General features: G+C 45.8%; 1 protein-coding gene across 7 annotated transcripts in view; it reads right to left on the minus strand.

Moving 5' to 3' along the window:
- Nucleotides 1–21450, minus strand: part of MTMR1 (myotubularin related protein 1) — a 141943-nt gene extending 120493 nt beyond the window's left edge. For 3 of the 7 annotated variants that reach the window (XM_077486507.1, XM_077486261.1, XM_077486180.1), the window contains exons 1-3: nucleotides 21152–21450; nucleotides 5441–5546; nucleotides 4592–4615 (exon numbers count right to left, since the gene is read on the minus strand). In XM_077486507.1, the coding sequence (XP_077342633.1) occupies nucleotides 4592–4615; nucleotides 5441–5546; nucleotides 21152–21291 (270 nt within the window). In that variant the 5' untranslated portion in view covers nucleotides 21292–21450. Of the gene's footprint in view, nucleotides 1–4591; nucleotides 4616–5440; nucleotides 5547–21067; nucleotides 21090–21151 lie in introns of those variants that run through there. The other 4 variants (XM_077486581.1, XM_077486430.1, XM_077486343.1 and 1 more) reach the window with 2 other exon arrangements.
- Between the last annotated feature and the right edge of the window lie 1777 nt (nucleotides 21451–23227).

A 23227-nucleotide genomic window follows, 5' to 3' on the forward strand; every position in this document is an offset into this window, starting at 1 on the left:
TAGGAAAAAAGGGGCATTTATGCTCTTGACTTCCTTACCAACATCTCCTTGCAAGTTTAGTTTGTCACAAGCAGTTCCTTTTTGATACAAAAGCAATTATTAATTAAGCTAAATATTCTCAAAGGACTTGGATGAATGTTCTGTGATTGCAGAATTTTATGAAAATACAAGGCACACAAAAAAAAGATTAAAAATTTTAAAATGGATGCTGTGCTCCCTGAACTTTTATTTCTCATCCGTGTACAAGCTCATGTCAAACTCAACACATGCACAGCAATTAAATAAAGCACAACTAAAGCAACACCACAAGCTAGCAAACTTGGAATTTATTTCACAAAGAGCAGACACACAAAAGGGAAAAAAAATAAAAAGGATCAAAATCTTCAAAAAAGGAAGAGAAATAAAATACGCTAAAAGTGAGCATCAATTTTGTGTCAAAGTGTTTGGGTACTAAAAATCAATGACTATGGTCAATATTTTGCTAAAAACCATTCCAGCAGAAACTCCTAGTTATGCCCCGTACACACGTTCCGATTATCGTAAGACAGATCGTTCACATTTTGTTGCATACAACTAAGATCGAATACAACAGTACAAAATGTGTGTAAGATTTTTGTCGTACGATTCTGGAAAAATCTTCCGTTGTGCGTAGCTACGTATTTTAAATGATGTCAAATACGTGTGACCCGTGAGTCCTTAAGGTTTATTTTTGTGTTTCCGATCATGCGTGGTGTTTGTCGAACGACTTTTATAGAACGCATACTGTACTGACTACACGATTGTCGTATGATGGGCTGTCATCCGACCAAAGTTTTCCCGTTTGTCCCTTCGGATTTGGTTGGACAGACTGTCGTGATCGGCTGAAGAAAGCTGCATACTAACGTTCAGATTATCGAACGATCTGTCCGAAAGCGACTTTTGTGGTCCGATAATCGGAACGTGTGTACGGGGCATTAGAGTGGGAAGAGGGGTCAGTGGTGGATATTTCCCAAAACTCTATGTTCCAGTGCCCTAGTTTGATTTGTCTTAAATGGCCAGTCCAGCTAAAAGTGTCATTTCAGTTGTAGTGTCTGGTCATGCTGGATTCTTAGAATAATTTGGCACCCCATAACAAAGCCAAGATAGTGGACAGTTAAGCTATAGTTCCTAGAGTTCTGGTGTTTTTGCCCACTATGAGGTGTTCCCACTCCTCCTGTTGCATTTTCCCCATTACTAAACAAGAAATTCAACAGGGACCTGTACAAACCTAGAAAATAAACCTCTGAGATGTCACCACCAGAACGTCAGAAGAAAACTGTAGTGTAGGACTATGCTGTCAAGGGTGATATATGATCGACAGATGCTTATTTCATGGCAGGGGGTTCACCAACGCCATTAAGCAGGAACCGACAAATAGATAAATATATTAAAAGCGGACCTTCAGTCATTTTTCAACTTTATATCTATTAAATCTTCTGCCCTTGTTGTTCTAACTTTGGATAGTAAAACATTTTTTTTTGCCAGTAAATACCTTATACAGTCCACTTCCTGTTTCTTGTCTGGTAAAAAGCCTAGCCTTAGGACATCATGCACAGCTCTCTATCACTCTCGTGAGAGTTTGCCAGAAAGGGAGGGAGTCATAGGAGGACCAATAAAAGCTGCAGAGCTGGAGGCGTGCCTCTGTGTGTCTGTTTATATCCAGGAAGTGAACAGGCAGCAGCTTCAGCTGCCCACAGTTAAAATGGTTGCAGCCAGACACAGTATATATATATATATATATATATATATATATATATATATATATATATATATATATATATATATATTATATAATAATATGGAAAGTGGTTGGAGGGAAGCTTCAGAAAGGCAAAGATGTTTTTATTACAAATTATGTGAGCAGACTGCAGTTCCTCTTTAAAAACCAAGCACTAGCCTGGCTAGTTGACCAAAGATGAGTGTAGGGCTGCAACCAACGATTATTTTCATAATCGATTAGTTGGTCGATTATTGTTTTGATTAATTGATTAATTGGTTAATAACCTTTAAAAAAAAAAAAGCACGGTGTATAATTTAGTTAATATTTACAGTTTTAAAAAAAAAAAAGCCAATTTTATTCTTAAATATTTGTATGCAGTGGTAAATATAAATAACCAACTATATGGTTAGGGAGCAAAATATCTAATCCACTCTGAGAATAACAGACAGAAGAGATATACTGTATTAGAGGTGATATATACTATTAGAGGAGAGATACTGTATATACCGATACTATTAGAAGAGATATACTGTATATACTATTAGAGGGGATATATACTGTATATACTATTAGAGGGGATATAGTGTATATACTATTAGAGGAGATATAGTGTATATACTATTAGAGGAGAGATATACTATTAAAGGGTCAATCTGGTAAATATCATCAGACTCATTAACTTTAACCCCATTTTGTTACTGGCCGATTAATCGATTATGAAAATAGTAACCGATTAATTTCATAATCGATTAATTTCATAATCGATTAGTTGTTTCAGCCCTAGATGAGTGCGCTGACATGTTCAATAAAATCCACATCAAGTGCCCCCTTTTAATATTGGTCCAAATAGGGAATTGCTCTCCAACAACCACCAACTGAAACCAAAAAGGTACATGGAATACATACATTGATCAGCCATAGCATTTTTACCCCCGACAGGTAAAGGTAATGCTGATTATCTCTTTACAATGAGTGAGTGGAATTTATTTGGTAGCAAGTGAACATGTTTTCCTTGAAATTTACGTTTTAAAAGCAGAAAAAAAAAATGGGCAAGCATAAGGATTTTAGCAACACTGACAAGGTACCAACTAACGGCTAGAACACTGGGTCAGAACAATGCCAAAACTGCAGCTCTTGGGGGATGTTCCCATCTGCAGTAGTCAGGATCTACCAAAAGTGGCCCAAGGAAGGAAAACCGGCAACAGGGTCATGGGTGACCAAGAGTTCATTGATGAACGTGGGGAATGAATGCTGACCAGTGTAGTCGGACACAATAGAAGAGCTACTGTAGTTCAAACTGCTGAAAAAGTTCATGCTGGTTCTGATAGAAAGGAGTAAGAACACACAGTGCTTCCCAGTATGTTGTGTATGGGGCTGGGTAGCCCCCGACCAGTCAGGTTGCCCATGCTGACTCGTCTACACAGCCAAAGTGCCTTCAATGAGCATTTGAGCAACAGCACTAGACAACGGAGTAATGGAAGAAGGGGGCCTGGTATGATGGGTTATGTTTTCTTTTACATTTTATGGGAAGAAGGCAAACTGGCTGACGCTTAAAGGATCTACTACTGATGGCTTGTTGCCAGAGAGCACAGCACACCTTGAGAGTCCTAGTGGAGTCCATGCCTTGAACGATCAGGGCTGTTTTGGCAGCAAAAAGGGGACCTACTCAATATATTAGGATGGTGTTCATAATCTTATGGCCGATTGGCATATGGGCTAAATCCTCTTGCTAGTCACATGTGTCAGAAAAGTCGGAGGAGGAAAGGCTAAGCATAGGAAATTTAGCTATTAAGCTATGGAGTTTAGGAGGTTTTTTGTTTTTTTAAGTGAAGCTGACGCATGATAAACATAACAATTATATACAAATCCTGTACAAAAAAAAAAAAAAAAAAAAAAAAAAAAGTTATATCTGCCTCTAAACTGGCCATATAGAACTTCTATTCAGTTTTCGAAAAACAACCTAACAGAAAATAGCCCCAGGTTATTTGTTTTTGTATATTGTCCCTCCTCCACCCCTCCATCAGCCACTTCTAAAAAGGTATTCATTGGAAACTTGGCTCCCATGATGAAATAAATAGGAGTTTCCCTTTATGGCACTGTGTAGACTGTGCTGTAAAGCATGATGCAGTGAAGGGGTCAGGCATCGACAATACTTTTTATTGGTGTCACAAAGACTACATTTATGATGGGGCACACTCACCCTCACAGGCGCCAGTGACGGGGGACACTCACCCTCACAGGCGCCAGTGACGGGGGACACTACTCCCCTCACAGGCGCCAGTGACGGGGGACACTACTCCCCTCACAGGCGCCAGTGACGGGGGACACTACTCCCCTCACAGGCGCCAGTGACGGGGGACACTACTCCCCTCACAGGCGCCAGTGACGGGGGACACTACTCCCCTCACAGGCGCCAGTGACGGGGGACACTACTCCCCTCACTGGCGCCAGTGACGGGGGACACTACTCCCCTCACTGGCGCCAGTGACGGGGGACACTACTCCCCTCACTGGCGCCAGTGACGGGGGACACTACTCCCCTCACTGGCGCCTGTGACACCATTTTTTTATTCATGCTGACCACCAAGCCTGAGACATTGTCTACTGACACCAGGGAAATCAATACTCCCACTAACCAAAGTCTGGCCCCTCTAAAGTCTGAGGGATAGAAAACTGGTCCTTTTTTTAGAAAGTTTGGAGACCCCGGCTCTATAGCAATAAATGGATTTCACAGGAAATATGTTATGGCTGGAGATTTTGATGCTTTAAGTGCACATAAATAAAGAATTTTAACACACAGCACACTGGACAAACAGGCAAGAGGCCGACTTGCTGAACACCAAAGAGATCTTACCCTTATATCGGGCCTCTTGAAGACCTGTTAAAATGCACAATGTTATCAAAGACAAAAGATTTACTTCACTGCCTAACATTATAAAACAGAATTATATGTACTGATAAAATCACTACAAGGAATTCTCCATGACCAAACATATGTGAAGAATCACCCAACTTACCCAAAAGAATAGTGAGTAGATCTAAAAAGCTGGGCCTTACCATCTGTGTACTTTCTAACATGTTAAACAAAGATGTGTCAGTGTACATTATTCTTAAACTGAAATGTTTAGTAGGCAGATCTCCCTCTAGAACTATGTGTTAGAGTGTACAAGTATCTGGAATGTAATAAATACTGAGGAAGTAGGGTTGGGCAGGATCTCTGTTCTGGATGTTGTCAGGGAGGATGATAGGGAACACAGAACAACATGAAATGTTCTGATATGCAAGATATTTGATTATCTCCCAATTATGGATGATGCCCAATGATAAAATACAAATTCATCAAACTACAGTAACTGCTAAAGGACCAAAACACAAACATTTTATATAAAATGGCTGTCATCAACATAGTCTTTACTTGCCTTTAAAGAGACTGAAAACCATCTGAAGGTCAAGTGTAATTTGGCTGGTCGGGGCTATACTGCTTGCACTCCAGCCAGCCAATTGTTTGTGACTCCTCAGGCAATGAGCTCTGGAGCGATGTTTAGTCTAAGTACGAAGATGTAGTACTGAGAGCTCTAGAGGTAATGCCATTGATCTAAAGTGGATGCACTATGTCTGGAGAGGCATGAAGAGGGCAATGAAAGACTTTGCTGCATGACTTTCCATGACAAGAAGTCATATGTTCCTTTATCCTGTCACTTACCCTGTAATCTCGGGAAACATTTTCTGGTGGCACAGAACTGGAAATCTGGCTGGATATTGTGGCTGCAATCAGCTGCTTGCACCATTCAACGTGGGATCCAGTAGGGCTAAGAAAGAGAAAAGGGCACTTAGACTTTATATGCAATCACAGGCTCTCAGTAGTTTAATGTTGGGCAGCTCTGCATGGCTTGTTAGTGCTGCAGAGGTACAATACAATGGTGCTGCCATTAAGTCTCCCAGGCAATCTTTCCGCCATTGAGTTTCTTTGCCCTGCTTGTTCGTAACCCCAGGTATGACGGTTTCCACTCACAACTCAAAGGCATACTAGAACGTAATTTGGTGTCCACTCCAAACGGGGGCCAAGTTGAACTTGCTTGACTATTATCAGGCACATCTGCCTGTAATGCCCCATACACACTATCAGATTTTCTGCCGATTTTCCCTTCAGGTTTACCAAAACCATGTAGTGCAATGGCCTGTTTGACTGCATACAAATTGAAACTCCTAAGGTTTGACCTCATATTATATGGTTATGGTAAATCTGAAGGAAAAACTCAGTAGAAAAACGGATAATGTGTATGGGGCTTTAGGGTCACTAGGGTATGGAATCATCTGAAGAGACAGCTGCAGTGCAAACTATTTACACAGTGCCTTGTATTCATAACCCTTGAAATTTTCCACATTTTGCCATGTTACAACCAAAAACGTAAATGTATTTTATTGGGATTTTGTGAAGCAGAATGAAAATGGTAAATGGTTTTCCAAATTTGGTACAAATAAATATCTGAAAAGTGTGGCGTGCATTTGTATTCAGCCCCCTTTACTCGGATACCCCTAACTAAAATCTAGTGGAACCAACTGCCTTCAGAAGTCACCCGATTAGTAAAAAGAGTCCACCTGTGTGTAATTTAATCTCAGTATAAAATACAACTGTTGTGTGAAGCCTTCAGATGGTTTGTTTGAGAACCTTAGTTAAACAGCAACATGAAGGCCAAGAAACACACCAGACGGATCAGGGATAAGGTTCTGGAGAAGTTTAAAGCAGGATTATGTTAAAAAAAAAAAAACACCCCAAGTTTGAACAGCTCATGGAGCACTGTTCAATCCATAATCCGAAAATGGAAATGCTAACCTAACAAGACATGGCCGTCCATCTAAACCGACAGGCCGGGCAATAAGAGCATTAATCAGAAAAGCAGCCAAGAAGCCCATGGTAACTCTGGAGGAGCTGCAGAAGTCCACAGCTCAGGTGGGAGAATTTGTCCACAGCTCAACTATTAATCGTGCACTACACAAATCTGGCCTTTATGGAAAGAAGAAAGCCATTGCTGAAAGAAAGCCCTAATGAGTCCCGTTTGTAGTTTGTGAGAAGCCATATGGGGGACACAGCAAACATGTGGAAGAAGGTGCTCTGGTCATATGAGACCAAAATTTAACTTTTTGACCTAAAAGCAAAATGCTGTGTGTGGCTGAAACCTAACACTGCACATCACCCTGAACACACCATCCCAACCCTTATACATATGGTGGCAGCATCATATTGTGGGGATGCTTTTCTTCAGCAGGGACGGGGAAGCTAGTCAAAGTTGATGGGAAGAAGATGTATGAAGCCAAATTACAAGGAAATCATAGAAGAAAACCCGTAAGTGTCTGCAAAAGACTTGAAACTAGGGCAGAGGATCACCTTTCAGCAGGACAATGGCCCTTAAAGCGGTTCCGCACACACTTTTCTGTGTAAATGTCATTGCTTTTAACATCCTTTAAAGAGTGCTCAATGGTCGTTTATTTTTTTATTTATTTTTTCCTCCTACCTTTCGATATCTGCTGGGGTTTGTGGTCCTAGCCGAAGCGAAATCTCTCGTGACATCACAACGGGGCGGGAGCTTCCGAAGATGCCACTCGTTGTGATGGCAACAGAGAGGTTTACGCCGCTCGGCTCTGTTGCCATTGAGCATGCGTGGGAACCAGCAAGGCATGCTGGTAGTTCTAATCGAATGGAACAAGGAAATGATTGCTTGTGGGCTTCAAATGCCCACAAGCAAAATGAAAACTCATGTAAAAAATGTTTATAAAGTGGCGATTTGATGTAGAAACGGAATTGGATACCGCAAAGCAATATTAAAAAGGGAGTAGGGCGCTAGTATGTTAGTAATTTTCTAATGTAAAAAAAAAAATCCTGTGTGCAGAACCACTTTAACATAAAGCGAGAGCTACAATGGAATGGTTTAGATCAGGAGTTTCAAACTAGTGGCCCTTCAGCTGTTGCAGAACTACAAGTCCCATTATGCCTCTGCCTGTGACAGTCATGCTTGTAACCTTCAGCCTTGCAATGCCTCATGGGACTTGTAGTTTCGCAACAGCTGGAGGGCTGCCAGTTTGAGATCCCTGGTTTAGATTAAAGCATAATAATGTGTTAGAATGACCCAGTCAAAGTCCAGACCTAAATCCAATAGAGAATCTGTGGCAAGACTTGAAAATTGCTGTACACAGACGCTCTACATTCAAGCTGACAGAGCTTGAGCTATTTTGCAAAGAATAAGCAAAAATGTCACTATATACACCCAAAAGACTTGCAGCTGTAACTGCAGTGAAAGGAGGTTCTACAAAGTATTGACTCCGGGGGGCTGAATACAAATGCATGCCACACAAAAACAATTTTCAAAACCATTTATCATTTTCCTTCCACTTCACAATTATGTGCCACTTTGTGTTGGTCTATCACAAAAAAAAATCTCAAAATACATTTACGTTTTTAGTTGTAACATGACAAAATGTGGAAAATTTCAAGGGGTATGAATACATTTTTAAGCACTGTATTCAAAACACAGGATTTCCAGAAAAAATGCCTTAACACACAGCTGAAGTAAAAATATGTCTACGATTTACCGGTAATAGATCGTTTTGACAAGCAGTTCTATAACCTATGCTGACCTATGTGTGTCACCTGTCCAGAGCTACAGAATGAAAAATTACTGGCTGTGACAGTGGGAGCCAATGGCTCCCGCTACTTTCTCAGCCAATGAGGAGAGGGAGTCCGGGGACAGCCGAGGCTCTAGTGCACATCGCTGGATCGAGAGGGGGCTTAGGCAAGTATTAAGGGTTCTATGGGGGGAGCAGCACACAAAGTTTTTTTACCTTCATGCATGGAGGTAAAAAACCTTAAGCCTTTACAACTACTTTACTGGCTTTTTTCTAAGCAGAGGAGAGCAGACCTAATCCTCCGATCATCCCAGCACAAGACCGGTCAAGGCAACCCTGGTCTTTGACAGTAGACTGTTACTGATGTTTTATAGACCAGGAGCAGTCCACCGTTGGACCATGGGGAAGTGCCCTTTTCCAGAGGATCGGATTAGTATATGCTTTCTACTCACCCCTAAGCAAAATGAACCGCAGATGAACCAGGGCTAAATGTTGTACCAAGTGGTACCCTCGTTTAGGGTCCTATGGGTTCAGGGACAAACAGAAGGTATTTTGATAGGCATTAGCAACGTATGACAGCACTGAAAACACTGCCAAGAATAAAAACTTCACCTTTGTATTAATTAGCTCCCCTGGCCCTAAGATATAACATTGTATTTTATAAACAAATTCTATGACCTTTCTATTAATCCTCGCTTACGATTTATCGCATAAGGTGCAGCAACATTTTCCTTCAGTTCATGTGCGAGTCTCTGCCAAATGCCTTGTTTTCCTGGACCCAGATTTAATAGTTCATAGAATACTACATTGTTCCAGGCCAATCGTTCCTCTTATTGTTCAAGCAAATGGCAATCGTGAAACAAATGTCAGGATCAATTGACGAGAGACCTTAAGGATTGGGGCTGGACCCCTTGCATGTAGGAAAACTTCTGCAATACAGAAGAAATTACATCTGCAACATTATTTCAAATCCAACATCTGTATGATGATTGCCTAAAAATCAACAGTCAGAAAGAAACATGTACTTAAAGTGGTTGTAAACCCTTACAACCAACTTTGACCTACAGGTAAGCCTAGATTAAGGCTTACCTGTAGGTCCAAGAAAGATCTTTGCCGAAAGACAGGCACCGCTGTCTACGGTGCATGGGCCGTAGACAGCGGCGCGCAGGCGCACTGAGCACGCCGCGGTCAACGGCGATATGCCGCAAGTGGCGGCTCCCGTGCGCATGCGCAGGAGTGATGTCATCGCGCCTTCGCCGAATGACAGCGGCGGAGCAGCGAGACCCACTGAGAAGATGGATGCGTCGGACTACAGGGGACAGCGGTGACTTCGCTGGCTCCTGTGTCAGGTAAGTGACACATAATGGACTACTATGCGATGCATACTAGTCCATTATGCTTTACCTTTGCAGGGAATGAAAGAGGAAGTAAACCCATCAGGGTTTATTTCCTCTTTAAACTTACTTAAACCTTAGGGTCGGTTCACACTGGACCGACTTGTCAGGTGACTTAGCCGCCTGATAAGTAGCGTCCCGTTCTGTACAATGGAACCGTTCTAATCAGAGCGACACAAGTCGCTCCGACTTAGAAAAAGGTTCCTGTACGACTTTGGGGGCGACTTGCATTGACTTCTATACAGAAGTCGTTTTGCAAGTCGCCGCAGTGATCGCGTCCAGGTCGCCTGAGGCAGTCGCGCTGTAAGTCGTGCTGCCTCAGTGTGAACCAGACCTTACACTGGATGGAGAGAGAAATTCTATATTAAGGGACTTTATGTGAACGCATGGAGTTTAGTTAAGATGCAGTAAACTTCCAACAACATGTCTGATTAATGGGGAATTTAGAAGCCAGGAAGTCTAGCTGTTGTTTCTCAACTTTTATTAATTCTTGGCACCCTTTAAACGTATTTCCAGTCTCAGGACGCCCTGGTCTAACTTTGTTGTTGGTAGTTGATACTTGGAACAGATTCTTAGGAAAAAAGACTTTTAAAAGGTAAGTGTTGACCTTTCCTCCTAGGTTGAAGTCCTGTCCCCATGTTCTGCTCATATTGAATATGCCGACCTCCTGAACCTGATATAAAGAGTGTCCCGAGGATAAAGTATACAAGTCCCTGTGGTTCTAATCTGTACACATTTTAAGAAACTACAGAAGCAGCAAGAACTTGTGAGTGGTGTTTTTTCTTCTCTTGTAAACTCTAATGAATAACATTCACAAACTTTTTACTGTCCTGGAGACAAATGTCAATGTTCAGAGCTGTGGTTCTTGGGTATTTGGAATGCATATCATTTGTTTACTTCACATGGTTATACACAGCATTACAAAAAGCTGGAAAGTAGGCCTAGCAGGAGGAAACTGTGGTGTAGAGAACACATCACAGGACTTATAAAATCTCTACTGGAAGTAAAGCTGGACATACACAGATTCTGGTGAGCTAAGGGACAAAAAAATAAACAAAAAGGGAAGAACAGAACAGGTTCCTCCACCTACGCTATACAGCACAGATGGACAAATCTCCCATTACAACCATTGTATTCTGACCCCATCAACTCTCAAAATACCTGAACAATGGCTACATCCAACTGCATACAGCCACTGTCCAGTTGAAAATGTAACACCTGGCTCCATCGCAGGATGTAGGGCAAGAGGCAGCAGACATGGCCACCCACTGAGCCATTTCATCAGGAACTGGGTGAAAATAGCTGAATGTATGGCCACCTAAAGTGGAACTTTACATATAACAACTCAATATAAAATAATGTTCTTTAGTAAAGAACATACATTGCACGTTAATAATTATGCTATCAAAATGAGTGTGTGATGTAAAGGTTTACATCAGGGCTTTTTTTCAGCTGGAACTTGGTGGAACTCAGTTCCACTACCTCTGATCTCCTTCTCCTGCTCCTTGCTCACCACTATCAATTGTAAACACAGAAGTCCAGCTTCTGTGTTGACCAGTGATAGCTTGTTACCAGCAGGTCTGCAGAGTTCAGGATGGGATCAGGGGTGATGCAAGTGCACGGGGTCCTTTGTGGATGCCGACACTGCCACTAGATTATCTCCAAGCAAGGGAGGAGGTGACACCTACAATGTGCGAGGTTATACTTAGAGCGGGCTGGGTGCTTCAGTTTAACACAGCAACAAAAGCTGGACATACACAGATTCTGGTGGGCGAAGGGACAAAAAAAAAAAAAAAGGGGAAGAGCAGAACAGGTTCCTCCACCTACGCTATACAACAGCACAGATGGACAAATCTCCCATTACAGCCATTGTATTCTTACCCCATCAACTCTCAAAATACCTGAACAATGGCTACATCCAACTGCATACAGCCACTGTCCAGTTGAAAATTTAACACCTGGCTCCCTCGCAGGATGTAGGGCAAGAGGCAGCAGACATGGCCATCCACTGAGCCATTTCATCAGGAACTGGGTGAAAATAGCTCCATGTATAGTCAGCTTAAAGTGGAACTTCACATATAACAACTCAATATAAAATAATGTTCTTTATTAAAGAACATACATTCAATGTTAATAATTATGCTATCAAAAGGAGTGTGTGATGTAAATTGCCTCGGTATTTCTCCTATTTTTTTGTAGCTGGAGGCTGCCATTTTGCTGAAGCCCAAAGCCCATGAACAGCAGTTAAATCAAGAAGCAGAAGTAAATTCGTTGATTTAAAGTGGAATTTTACCAGTAACAACTTGATGAAAAATAATGTTCCTTAGCAAGGAACATACATTGATAATTATGATACCAAAATTAGTGTGTGCTGTAAATTCCCTCCAGCATTGCTCGTGTTTCTTCTTGCTGGAGGCTGCCATTTTGCTGAAGTCCAAAGCCCCAGCAATAAATCATAAAGCGGATCTAAACCCATCGATTTACTGGTTTCAAAAAAGTTACATTTCTGGCATGTTGGAAATGCAAACTGTCACATTTGCCTGTCCTCAACCTAACTATCAAACCATGAAATGGCTGGTGTCATAACGGATCACATGTGCAGCACCATGGCAGTTGCAGATCAAACAGAAGCAGCTCCCATGGCTGTAAAGGATAGGCCGGGTTCATTCCGCTTTAAAATGGTTCTACAGCTTAGACATGAAATATGAACAGAGTATATCCCTCTATAGTGTGTACTTGACTCAATTGAGAGCACTGTCATTTCCATCTGCTGCTTTGTACCTCTGCTATCAGCATTAGTCACTGACTAATTACTCACTGACAAGTTTTCCTGACACCAAGAGAAAAAAAGTTAACAGAGGAGGACCTCCAGACGACTGACAGCCTCAGCTCTGTTCCTGTGTGCGAGGGGGGGGGGGGGGGGGGGTGGGTTCCTTTCACTTCAATCAGCACTTAGAGCTCCACTCACTGAACTGTGCAGAGTGTAATTTTAATTTTTCGTGATAGTTCAAGCAAGCTTTATAACTTCTGGACTTTGAACGGATGTAGAGAAGAGAAGACTGCAGATAAACAGCTACAACTTATGTAAGAGTATTTGTTTCTTCTCTGTGTATTACCTGAGGCCACTCACTTTACTGGGTACATGTACAGGTTTACATCAGGGCTTTTTTTCAGCTGGAACTTGGTGGAACTCAGTTCCACTACCTCTGGTCTCCTGCTCCTTGCTCACCACTATTGTAATCACAGAAGTCCGGCTTCTGTGTTGATCAGCGATAGCTTCTTACCAGCAGGTCTGCAGAGTGCAGGATGGGATAAAGGGTGATGCAAGTGCACGGGGACCTTTGTGGATGCCGACACTTCCACTAGATGATCTCCAAGCAAGTGAGGAGGTGACACCTACAATGTGCGGGGTCATACTTAGAGCCGGCTGGGTGCTTCATTTTAACACAGCAACAAAAATAAGACGCATGGAAGATGGTGGAGCTTTTAAGAAGCTGAAGAGGGGTGAAAGTGAGATGTGGATGGGAGATACAGAGGTGAGCAGTTGTGAAAGAAGGCTGAACTCAGCACTCTATATGCAGCACACGCCTGAACTCGGCACTATGTACGTAAAGCACCCCCAAACTCTGCAAGTAGTGCACTCTTGGTATTTAATGCCCCTTTAAGGCCCTCCCAATGTTTGTGGTGAAATTTTACCACACCCACTATTTCATGAGATTTAGAGGGTAGGGTTGTCGCGGTTGAGTTCCTGTACCTATTTTCTGAGAAATAAAGCACTGGTTTACATCCACTGTAAAGTGGCTTTTAAGCCACTAACTGATCGTTAGATCACCCCCCTCCTTCACATAAAAATCTGTATCCTAGTACCTGCGCTTTTTTTTTCTTTTTTCTTTTTTTAAATAGACGATTTCTACCTGTTTCAACAGTGTCTTCCAGCAATCAGGTGACTCCATCTTCTCAGCTACCACCATCTGATAGCTCCAGTGGGTGGGACTGAGATTCCCCTGATGACGTCAGCTGGGGTGGCGGAGATGAGCAGAGAGCCTGGAGTCAAGTGACTGCTGGGAGATGCTGTTAAAACAGATAGAAGTCAGGTTTTTTTTTTTGTTTGTTTTTTTTAAATAAAGCACAAGCACTATGACTCAGCTTTTTATCTGACAGAGGGGATGATATCCAGATCAGATAGTTTTGAAGCAGTGGGGAGAGGAGCCTAGCTGCGCTAGTGAGAGCTGACAGGCAGGGAGGGAGGGGGGGGGGGGGCTGCAGATAGCAGCACAGGATGGAAGCACGTACTCTCACCATGGTGTCAGGGCTCAACAGCCCCGATATATCGTGGTCAGCGTACAGAGGGGAGGGTAAAAACTGTCAGGGTTTAGCCAGGTATTTCAGGTGATACAGGGGGTCAAATGACAACACAAGTAGTTAAATGCTTTAAGGCTGTCAGCAGATCAGACACTACAATTTCAACAGTGACTCAAAATAGAGAGCAACTGAGCATGTGCAGAGCAGGATGAGACAGTGAATTACTGGATTGTAAAAAGTATAAACACTTATTTTTAATGTTTTACATATACCTGCAAAAGAGACCAGCCTGACGGGTTCTAGCAGGACTTCATTTTTTGACTAAAGCCCCTTTTGAAGAGATTTCTCCTCACTGAGACAGGGTTAGAAGAGAAAGGTAACTTCTAATGCTGCGTACACACGATCGGAATTCTCGTCGGAAAAAGCTCTGATGGTTTTCCCGACAGAATTCGGCTCAAGCTGTCTTGCCTACACAACACGTACGACGGGACTAGAAAAAGGAAGTTCAATAGCCAGTAGCCAATGGCTTCTGTCTCGTAGTTGAATCTGAGCATGCGTAATTTTTGCTGTGTCGGAATTGCATACACACGATCGGAATTACCGATAGAAAGTTTTTCCGTCTGGAAAATTGAGAACATGCTATCAATTTTTGGCTGGCGGAAATTCGGACAGCTAAATTCCGATGGAGCGCACACACGGTCGCATTTTCCGACGAAAAGCTCTCATCTGTCTTTCTGGCCGGAATTCCGATAGTGTGTACGCAGCATAAGAATGTTTTATAGCTTTTTGTGCTTTACTGTCTCAGTGACAGCTGATCCCCTAATTTCTTGTCCTGGTGTCACAGGGATGGGAAGTGACGAAAAATTCCCCTAATAGAGTCACAGACAATTAAAAATCTGATAGAACTCTCATTATTCTCCATTCTACACAAAACGAATGAAAATGTCTGGAGTTCAGCTTTAAAGAGGAGCTCCTCCCCCCACGAAAAAAAATAAAAGTTAGCTGCTACAAATATTGCAGCTGCTGCCTCATAAGGGCCGGTTCACACTGCGGGCGATGCGAGGCGACACCGACTTGCCTCGCCGCGACCTGCCGCGACCTCAGCGGCGATTTGCAAATGACTTCTGTATAGAAGTCAATGCAAGTCGCCCCGAGGTTGCCCAGAAGTAGTACAGGAACCTTTTTTCTGAGTCGGAGCGACTCGAGTCGCTCCTCTCAGAACGGTTCCATTGTACAGAACGGGGGCGACTTGTCAGATTGCGGCGAGGCAAGTCGTGTCGCCTCGCATCGCCCGCAGTGTGAACCGGCCCTTACATTAGGACACTTACCTGCCCAGGGAACCCGCAATGTCGGCACCCCAGCCGATTATCGGATCGGCTGCTGCCACCACCATCCATGGTGAGGGAAACTGGCAGTAAAGCCTTTTGGCTTCACAGCCGGTTCTCTACAGCGCATGCACAAAACACACTGCGCTTTCCAACTGTCCGGGCGGAAGAAAAAGGAGGGAGGCCGAACTTCCGTGGGACAGCGCCGCGGAGCAGTCTCCGGGAAGTGGGGAAGGGTACCTGTCAAAAACAGATAAGATAGGGGCAGCAAATAAGCGGAGGTTCCATTTTTGGGTGTAACTCTACTTTAAAGTGAACCTTTGGCAAATTTATGGACAATTTACATGTGGACATATGCTTAAAACGCTGCAAATGAGCTTTAAAGCAAGCCATCACTGACATCACGGGCAGGTACTGTGGAGCAATTCATCCTCAAAACCAACAGCAAAAGCAATGAAGTCCTTCAAATCTTTCTCTCAGCAGCTCAGCCCCCCCAACCCCCCCCCCCCCCAGCAGTGACTTGGTAGCATACAGCCATCTAATCTGATAAACATCTTTAGTGCTCTGGGTTTGAGTTTTGTAGAGGAATTGCTCCACATTGCACACAGCTACAGAGGTTAATGGTGGGCTTTTAAAGCTCATTCACCTGCTTGTTAAAGCAAAGTAAACATCAATTTTTTTTTTAGGAGGATAAGTATATGAATGGGCGCAAACATGTGCACAACTCCTTACCAGCCTGCTCCGAATAGCTCCTGCACCATTCCCCAACTTTACATTTCCAGTCTTAGTCCCGGATCACACCGGTGTGGCTTTGAAATTGTGCTACTCCTGTACCGTGTCCCCAGTCTCTCACCACCTCCCGTACCGTGTCCCCAGTCTCTCACCACCTCCCGTACCGTGTCCCCAGTCTCTCACCACCTCCCGTACCGTGTCCCCAGTCTCTGACCACCTCCCGTACCGTGTCCCCAGTCTCTCACCACCTCCCGTACCGTGTCCCCAGTCTCTCACCACCTCCCGTACCGTGTCCCCAGTCTCTCACCACCTCCCGTACCGTGTCCCCAGTCTCTCACCACCTCCCGTACCGTGTCCCCAGTCTCTCACCACCTCCCGTACCGTGTCCCCAGTCTCTCACCACCTCCCGTACCGTGTCCCCAGTCTCTCACCACCTCCCGTACCGTGTCCCCAGTCTCTCACCACCTCCCGTACCGTGTCCCCAGTCTCTCACCACCTCCCGTACCGTGTCCCCAGTCTCTCACCACCTCCCGTACCGTGTCCCCAGTCTCTCACCACCTCCCGTACCGTGTCCCCAGTCTCTCACCACCTCCCGTACCGTGTCCCCAGTCTCTCACCACCTCCCGTACCGTGTCCCCAGTCTCTGACCACCTCCCGTACCGTGTCCCCAGTCTCTGACCACCTCCCGTACCGTGTCCCCAGTCTCTGACCACCTCCCGTACCGTGTCCCCAGTCTCTGACCACCTCCCGTACCGTGTCCCCAGTCTCTGACCACCTCCCGTACCGTGTCCCCAGTCTCTGACCACCTCCCGTACCGTGTCCCCAGTCTCTGACCACCTCCCGTACCGTGTCCCCAGTCTCTGACCACCTCCCGTACCGTGTCCCCAGTCTCTGACCACCTCCCGTACCGTGTCCCCAGTCTCTGACCACCTCCCGTACCGTGTCCCCAGTCTCTGACCACCTCCCGTACCGTGTCCCCAGTCTCTGACCACCTCCCGTACCGTGTCCCCAGTCTCTGACCACCTCCCGTACCGTGTCCCCAGTCTCTGACCACCTCCCGTACCGTGTCCCCAGTCTCTGACCACCTCCCGTACCGTGTCCCCAGTCTCTGACCACCTCCCGTACCGTGTCCCCAGTCTCTGACCACCTCCCGTACCGTGTCCCCAGTCTCTGACCACCTCCCGTACCGTGTCCCCAGTCTCTGACCACCTCCCGTACCGTGTCCCCAGTCTCTGACCACCTCCCGTACCGTGTCCCCAGTCTCTGACCACCTCCCGTACCGTGTCCCCAGTCTCTGACCACCTCCCGTACCGTGTCCCCAGTCTCTGACCACCTCCCGTACCGTGTCCCCAGTCTCTGACCACCTCCCGTACCGTGTCCCCAGTCTCTGACCACCTCCCGTACCGTGTCCCCAGTCTCTGACCACCTCCCGTACCGTGTCCCCAGTCTCTGACCACCTCCCGTACCGTGTCCCCAGTCTCTGACCACCTCCCGTACCGTGTCCCCAGTCTCTGACCACCTCCCGTACCGTGTCCCCAGTCTCTGACCACCTCCCGTACCGTGTCCCCAGTCTCTGACCACCTCCCGTACCGTGTCCCCAGTCTCTGACCACCTCCCGTACCATGTCCCCAGTCTCTGACCACCTCCTGTATAAAAATATTTTTTAAAAACAGTCATTTTCGGTATCGGTGCTGTTTCGGTATCGGTTTCGGTTTTCGGCCTAGTGTATTTTTCATTTTCGGTATCGGTCTCGGCACCAAAAAACCCATTCGGTGCATCCCTACTCACATGGCATGTGTATACCACAAATGACGCCCCAAAATACATTCTGCTACTCCTCCCGAGTATTACGATACCACATGTGTGGGACTTTTCCACAGCCTAGCCACATAGAGAGGCCCAACATGCAGGGAGCGCCGTCACATGTTCTAGGAGCATAAATTACACAGCTAACTTGTGGACTACCTATTACACTTTTGAAGGCCCTGGAGAACCAGGACAATGACACGTGACACTGATGACAGATGGCACTAATATGTGGCCTTGATGACACGTAACACTGATGACAGATGGCACTAATACGTGGCACTGATAACACATGACAATGATGACAGATGGCACTAATATGTGGTACTGATGACACGTGGCACTGACATGTACTGTGGGCACTTTATTTTCTGTTTGTTTTTTCACTCACCGCTGCAGCCGTTCATCTCTCCCTCCTCACATGCTGTCTGTCTCTGTGTGAGGAGGGAGAGTCGGCGATGAGAGATGATCTCATGTTTACATACGAGATCTTCTCTCATTGGACACTCAGATCGTGCTGAAAACGGCCGCTGTGATTGGCCATTTACAGCGATCAGTGACTGGCTGTGTCCGATGCGTGCTCAAGGGAGCGGGCAAGTAAACAGGACGTCCAAAGACGGCCTCCCGGCAATTGGCGTCCGCGCTGTAGCTGTCTTTCGGCTATAGCGCGGGCGCCTGTGGCTAAGCTCATGTCGGGGTCAGTGTGTTTTAGGGCAGATTATTTTTATTTATCAGTATGTTGGGTAGAATAAAAAAACAAAAACAAATGCTCACTATTGTTTGTGGGCCCTACAACAGGTACAAACAGATACCATACACATGTGATACGGCTGATTGCCAGGAGCTGGAGTCATTATTTGGGGACATTTGTTGGTAGGTTATGGTAACAGCAAGAAATATACAAATTCAAACAAAATACTTTGTTTACTAATTTTGGGCCAGTTTTCCATAGATAGAGGGAGATATCCATTACCCATTTAATCACCAAAAGAAAGCCCAGTTTGTCCTGAAAAAACAAGGTATACTCCACCTGGATATACTAAGCAGATAAAATGTAAAGTTTTACCATCACAAGTCAAAGTTGCAAAACTGGGTCCAGGCATTAAATTAGAGCTATAAGCAAAACATTTATTTTCCCCCCATTTCGCATAGCGTATAAGGGAGGGTTATAACCCCTGTAAGGATTATTTTAGGCCTCTTTGTCCCAAATGGGAGAGATTCCCTTTACTTCCTGTCTCATAGCCACAACAGGAAGTGAGGAAATCCCGGAAAATTGAGGGATCTCTTGGGGACCCCAAGGTCACCAGAACGAGTGTCCCCATTGGAAGATTTCCCCTCCTATTACTTTTCTGGGGACACCCCAAAATTTGTGATTTTCGTTTAGGTCCCTTTCAGACCTACTGATCCGTTTTTACTCCTCCGCTTGCTCAGTGGGGATCGCTCCGTTGATCCCCGCTGAGCCGGTGGATGACAAGTCCGCCTCTGCTCTCAGTGCAGGGATGGACCTGTCAGAGCTTCGCTCTCCCCTATGGGGGGATCCAATGATTACGGACAGCCTGCCCTTTTTCATCCCATCCGATCTGCCAGATGGATGAAAAATTGGGTTTGCACCTGTCTGGATTTTGCGGATCGGATCGGATGTTAACGGACATGTCACCGCTGACATCCGACGCTCCATAGACCTGCATGGAGCGCCCGTTCAGATCCGCCTAAAAACTGACAGGTGGATCTGACCGGTCCGCACATGTGAAAGGGGGTCTCACTTTCACTGATAATGGTAAACAAGACAAATAGTGAGGGGGGATCTCCCTGATGGGGACACGGACAGCAATAAAAACAGGTGTTATTATCCATCTCTACTCCATCCAAAACTTTAAAAAAAAAAAACGCCTTTAATTATACTTCAGGCTCTATTCACACCTGAGCGATCCAAATCATGGGCAGAATCGCTGTGATTCTGTCTGCCATTCAAAATCGTGGTAAAACGCAGGATGCTTGTGCAATCCCATTACTTCTTCATGGCACCCCAATCACGGCGCGATTCTGGCATGCTGCAAATCGCACACACATACACAGCACACACGCACTGACAGAACACACACATGGACCGCACGCACTGACAGCACGCATACATATGCATTGGCAGCATGCACACACTGACAGCACACACGCATGCACTGTCAGCACACATGCACTGACAGGACACACATGCATTGTCAGCACACACATGCACTGACAGGACACATACATATCCATTGGCAGCATGGACACACTGACAGCACACGCACGCACTGTCAGCACACGCACGCACTGTCAGCACGCACACTGGCACGCACTGACAGCACACACACACTGTCAGCACACACACACTGTCAGCACACACACACTGGCAAGCACTGACAGCACGCACACGAGTGCATGCACTGACAGCACGCACACGCGCATGCACTGACAGCACGCACACGCGCATGCACTGACAGCACGCACACGCGCATGCACTGACAGCACGCACACACGCATGCACTGACAGCACGCACACACGCATGCACTGACAGCACACACGCACGCGCATGCACTGACAGCACACACATACTGTCAGCACGCACACACTGACAGGACACATACATATGCATTGTCAGCCCACACGCATGCACTGACAGGACACATACATATGCATTGGCAGCACGCACGCACGGGCAGCACACATACATATGCATTGGCAGCACGCACACACTGACAGCACACACACTATGGGGGTTGATTTACTAAACTGGAAAATGCAAATCAGCTTCCAGGTGTTTTTATCAGTTTAATTAAACAAGCTGAAGTCAGAAGCCAATTGGCTGCCATGCACATCTGCAACAGATTTTGCACTCTCCAGTTTTAGTAAATCTCCCCCTCATTGGGTGACCACATTTCCAAACTGCCATTCAGGGACATTTTCATTTTTCCATGGGGGGGGGGGATTTCAGGGGCGGCCCCTCAGTGTATTCTGACGATCATTACAATTGATATAGGAATAGATCCCAATGTGATACTGGCAGTGGGGAGCCATGCTGGGATCTGTAGTCCCGCAGCTCACAGGGGGGAGAGGAGGACCAGTGACACCCCATCCATCTGTACACAGCAGGGATATAAGAACTGACATACCAGAGACGTGCCCCCCGGGTAATGAGCAGTACAGCCCCCTCCGGCTATGGCGCACACAGAGGCGGTGTGTCCTGATGACAGTACCTGTCTAGGGTCTCCACGCTGGGCTGCCTCGAGCCGGGCACTGATGGGGGTGCGGATGGTCGGGGAGGTTTCCTAGCAGCTGATGCTCCGGCGGTGCCTCCCCCTCCTCCTGCACTCTCCAGCCCGGACAGCTTGTCCATAGCGGCCCCCTTCCTCCTCCTCCTCCTTCCCGGATGCTCGGGATGCAGCTGAGCCGCTTATCGCACAGGAAGGGCCGGATTGCAGGCCGCTCTTCCTGCCGGCTTCCTGCAGGGTGATGGAGGAGGAGGGAGATCTGACGTCCCCGCTGTCACCCCGCACCTCCCGGCATGCACCGCGCCGCTACCTCGACTCTGGGCGGGGCCGGGACTACAGCGCCTACCCACAATGCAGTGCGGAGAGCATGGCTCTGCAGGGGGATGGAGGGATGCTATAGGGGAGACTGCAGGAGTGCTACAATCACATCCCATCATACACATCCATTGTATAACATCAGCATTGTCATAACACAAGACGCTCTGATAAACCAACTGATTGAAATATTTCCTTTCATGCTGTGAGTTCTGTCTGTCTGCTGCCCATCTATTTCCACATCTTCCTGGATTCCCAGCATGCTTTGCAGCTTCTTCTTTGTGGTTTACTCTCAGCTTCCGAGGACTACATATCCCATGGTACCTCCGTTGTTCCTGTACTGACTCCGCCCCCAAAACGCCTCCGCTCAGCACTGCTGTAGTTCTGGTGCTAAATAGTGATGGGAAGTTCGGATCTTTAAAATGAATCGGTTCATTTCGAACTGCTCACTGAAATGAACCGATTCAATGAATCGATTCTTCGGTTCTTCGGTTCACTTGCTGAGTCTACTGACAAGCAAGTGAACCGAAGCTCTGATTCAACCTTCTTAAATGAGTAGAATCAGAAGACTGATTCACACAGAAGGTTGGCAGGTCCTGGTAATGTTTACTTTGATTTAGTTCATCGGCGCAGAGCACAATTGTTGTCAATTGACAATTATTCCATTGTTGTCAGATTAGCGCAGTGTCATGCATTTTGGTGATACACAAACAGCTGTGTTAGGCTGGGTTCACACTTGTGCGATGCGGGAACCCTGCAATTCCACGACGGGTTCCTGCATCGCACCCAACTCGCACGACATATGCGAACTGCTGGGGAGTGTCATACAATGTTAATGGCACCCCCATTTCAGTTCGCATGTCGCACTGCGAAGTGTCAGTTTGGACATGAATCGGATCGCATGAGTGCTATGCAATCCGATTCTGGTGCGGACCAAAAAAAGGGTCCTGTGCGAGTTTAGTCCGAATGCGATACAATTTCAACCATACTATCTGTATGGCTGAAATCGCATTGCACGGACATCGCCTGTGATTTGCACTGCAGTGCAAATCGCATGCGATTTTGCACTATGCTGCAGTGTGAACCGGCCCTGAGCCTAGGTTTCCGCAAATTTGATGGATAGCAATGTTACCTGTGAAGTTGCCCCAGAATGCAGTTCACATGCACACAAACCCCGCTTTTCATTTAGGCTCTGTTTCCACTTGTGCAACTTGTCCTGCGACTTGGGACTGCAAAGTTGCATGACAAGAAGTACCCGATTTCCAATGAGTACCGTTCATATCTGTGCGACTTCAAAGTAGTCCCTGCTCTACTTTGGTCCCATTTTAATGTGACTTGAGGTCCATAAACCTCCAGAATACACAGGCATGGCTTCAAGTCGCAGCAGAATCAATGCAACTTTCAGGCTTTTCAGGCCAACGCAGCCTGAAAGTTGCACAATTCTGCCGCAATTTTGATGCGACTTTAAAGCAATGCCTGTGTATTCCGGAGGTCTATGGATCTCAAGTTGCATCAAAGTGGGACCAAAGTAGTGCAGGGACTACTTTGAAGTCGCACAGATACGAATAATACTCATTGGAAATCATAGAGTACAAAGTCGCAGGACAAGTTGCACAAGTGGAAATGGAGCCTAAATGAAAAGTGGGTTTTTGTGCATGTGAACTGCATTCTGATGGGCCAACTTCCCAGTTAACATTGCTAGTCATCAGATTTTCCCATAGTCTTTACAGCGCATGCGCAGGAATG

The sequence above is a fragment of the Lithobates pipiens genome, unplaced genomic scaffold (assembly GCF_037356315.1).
Source record: "Lithobates pipiens isolate NorthernLeopardFrog02 unplaced genomic scaffold, aLitPip1_a1.2 Scaffold_1, whole genome shotgun sequence".
NCBI classification, from domain to species: Eukaryota; Metazoa; Chordata; class Amphibia; order Anura; family Ranidae; genus Lithobates; species Lithobates pipiens.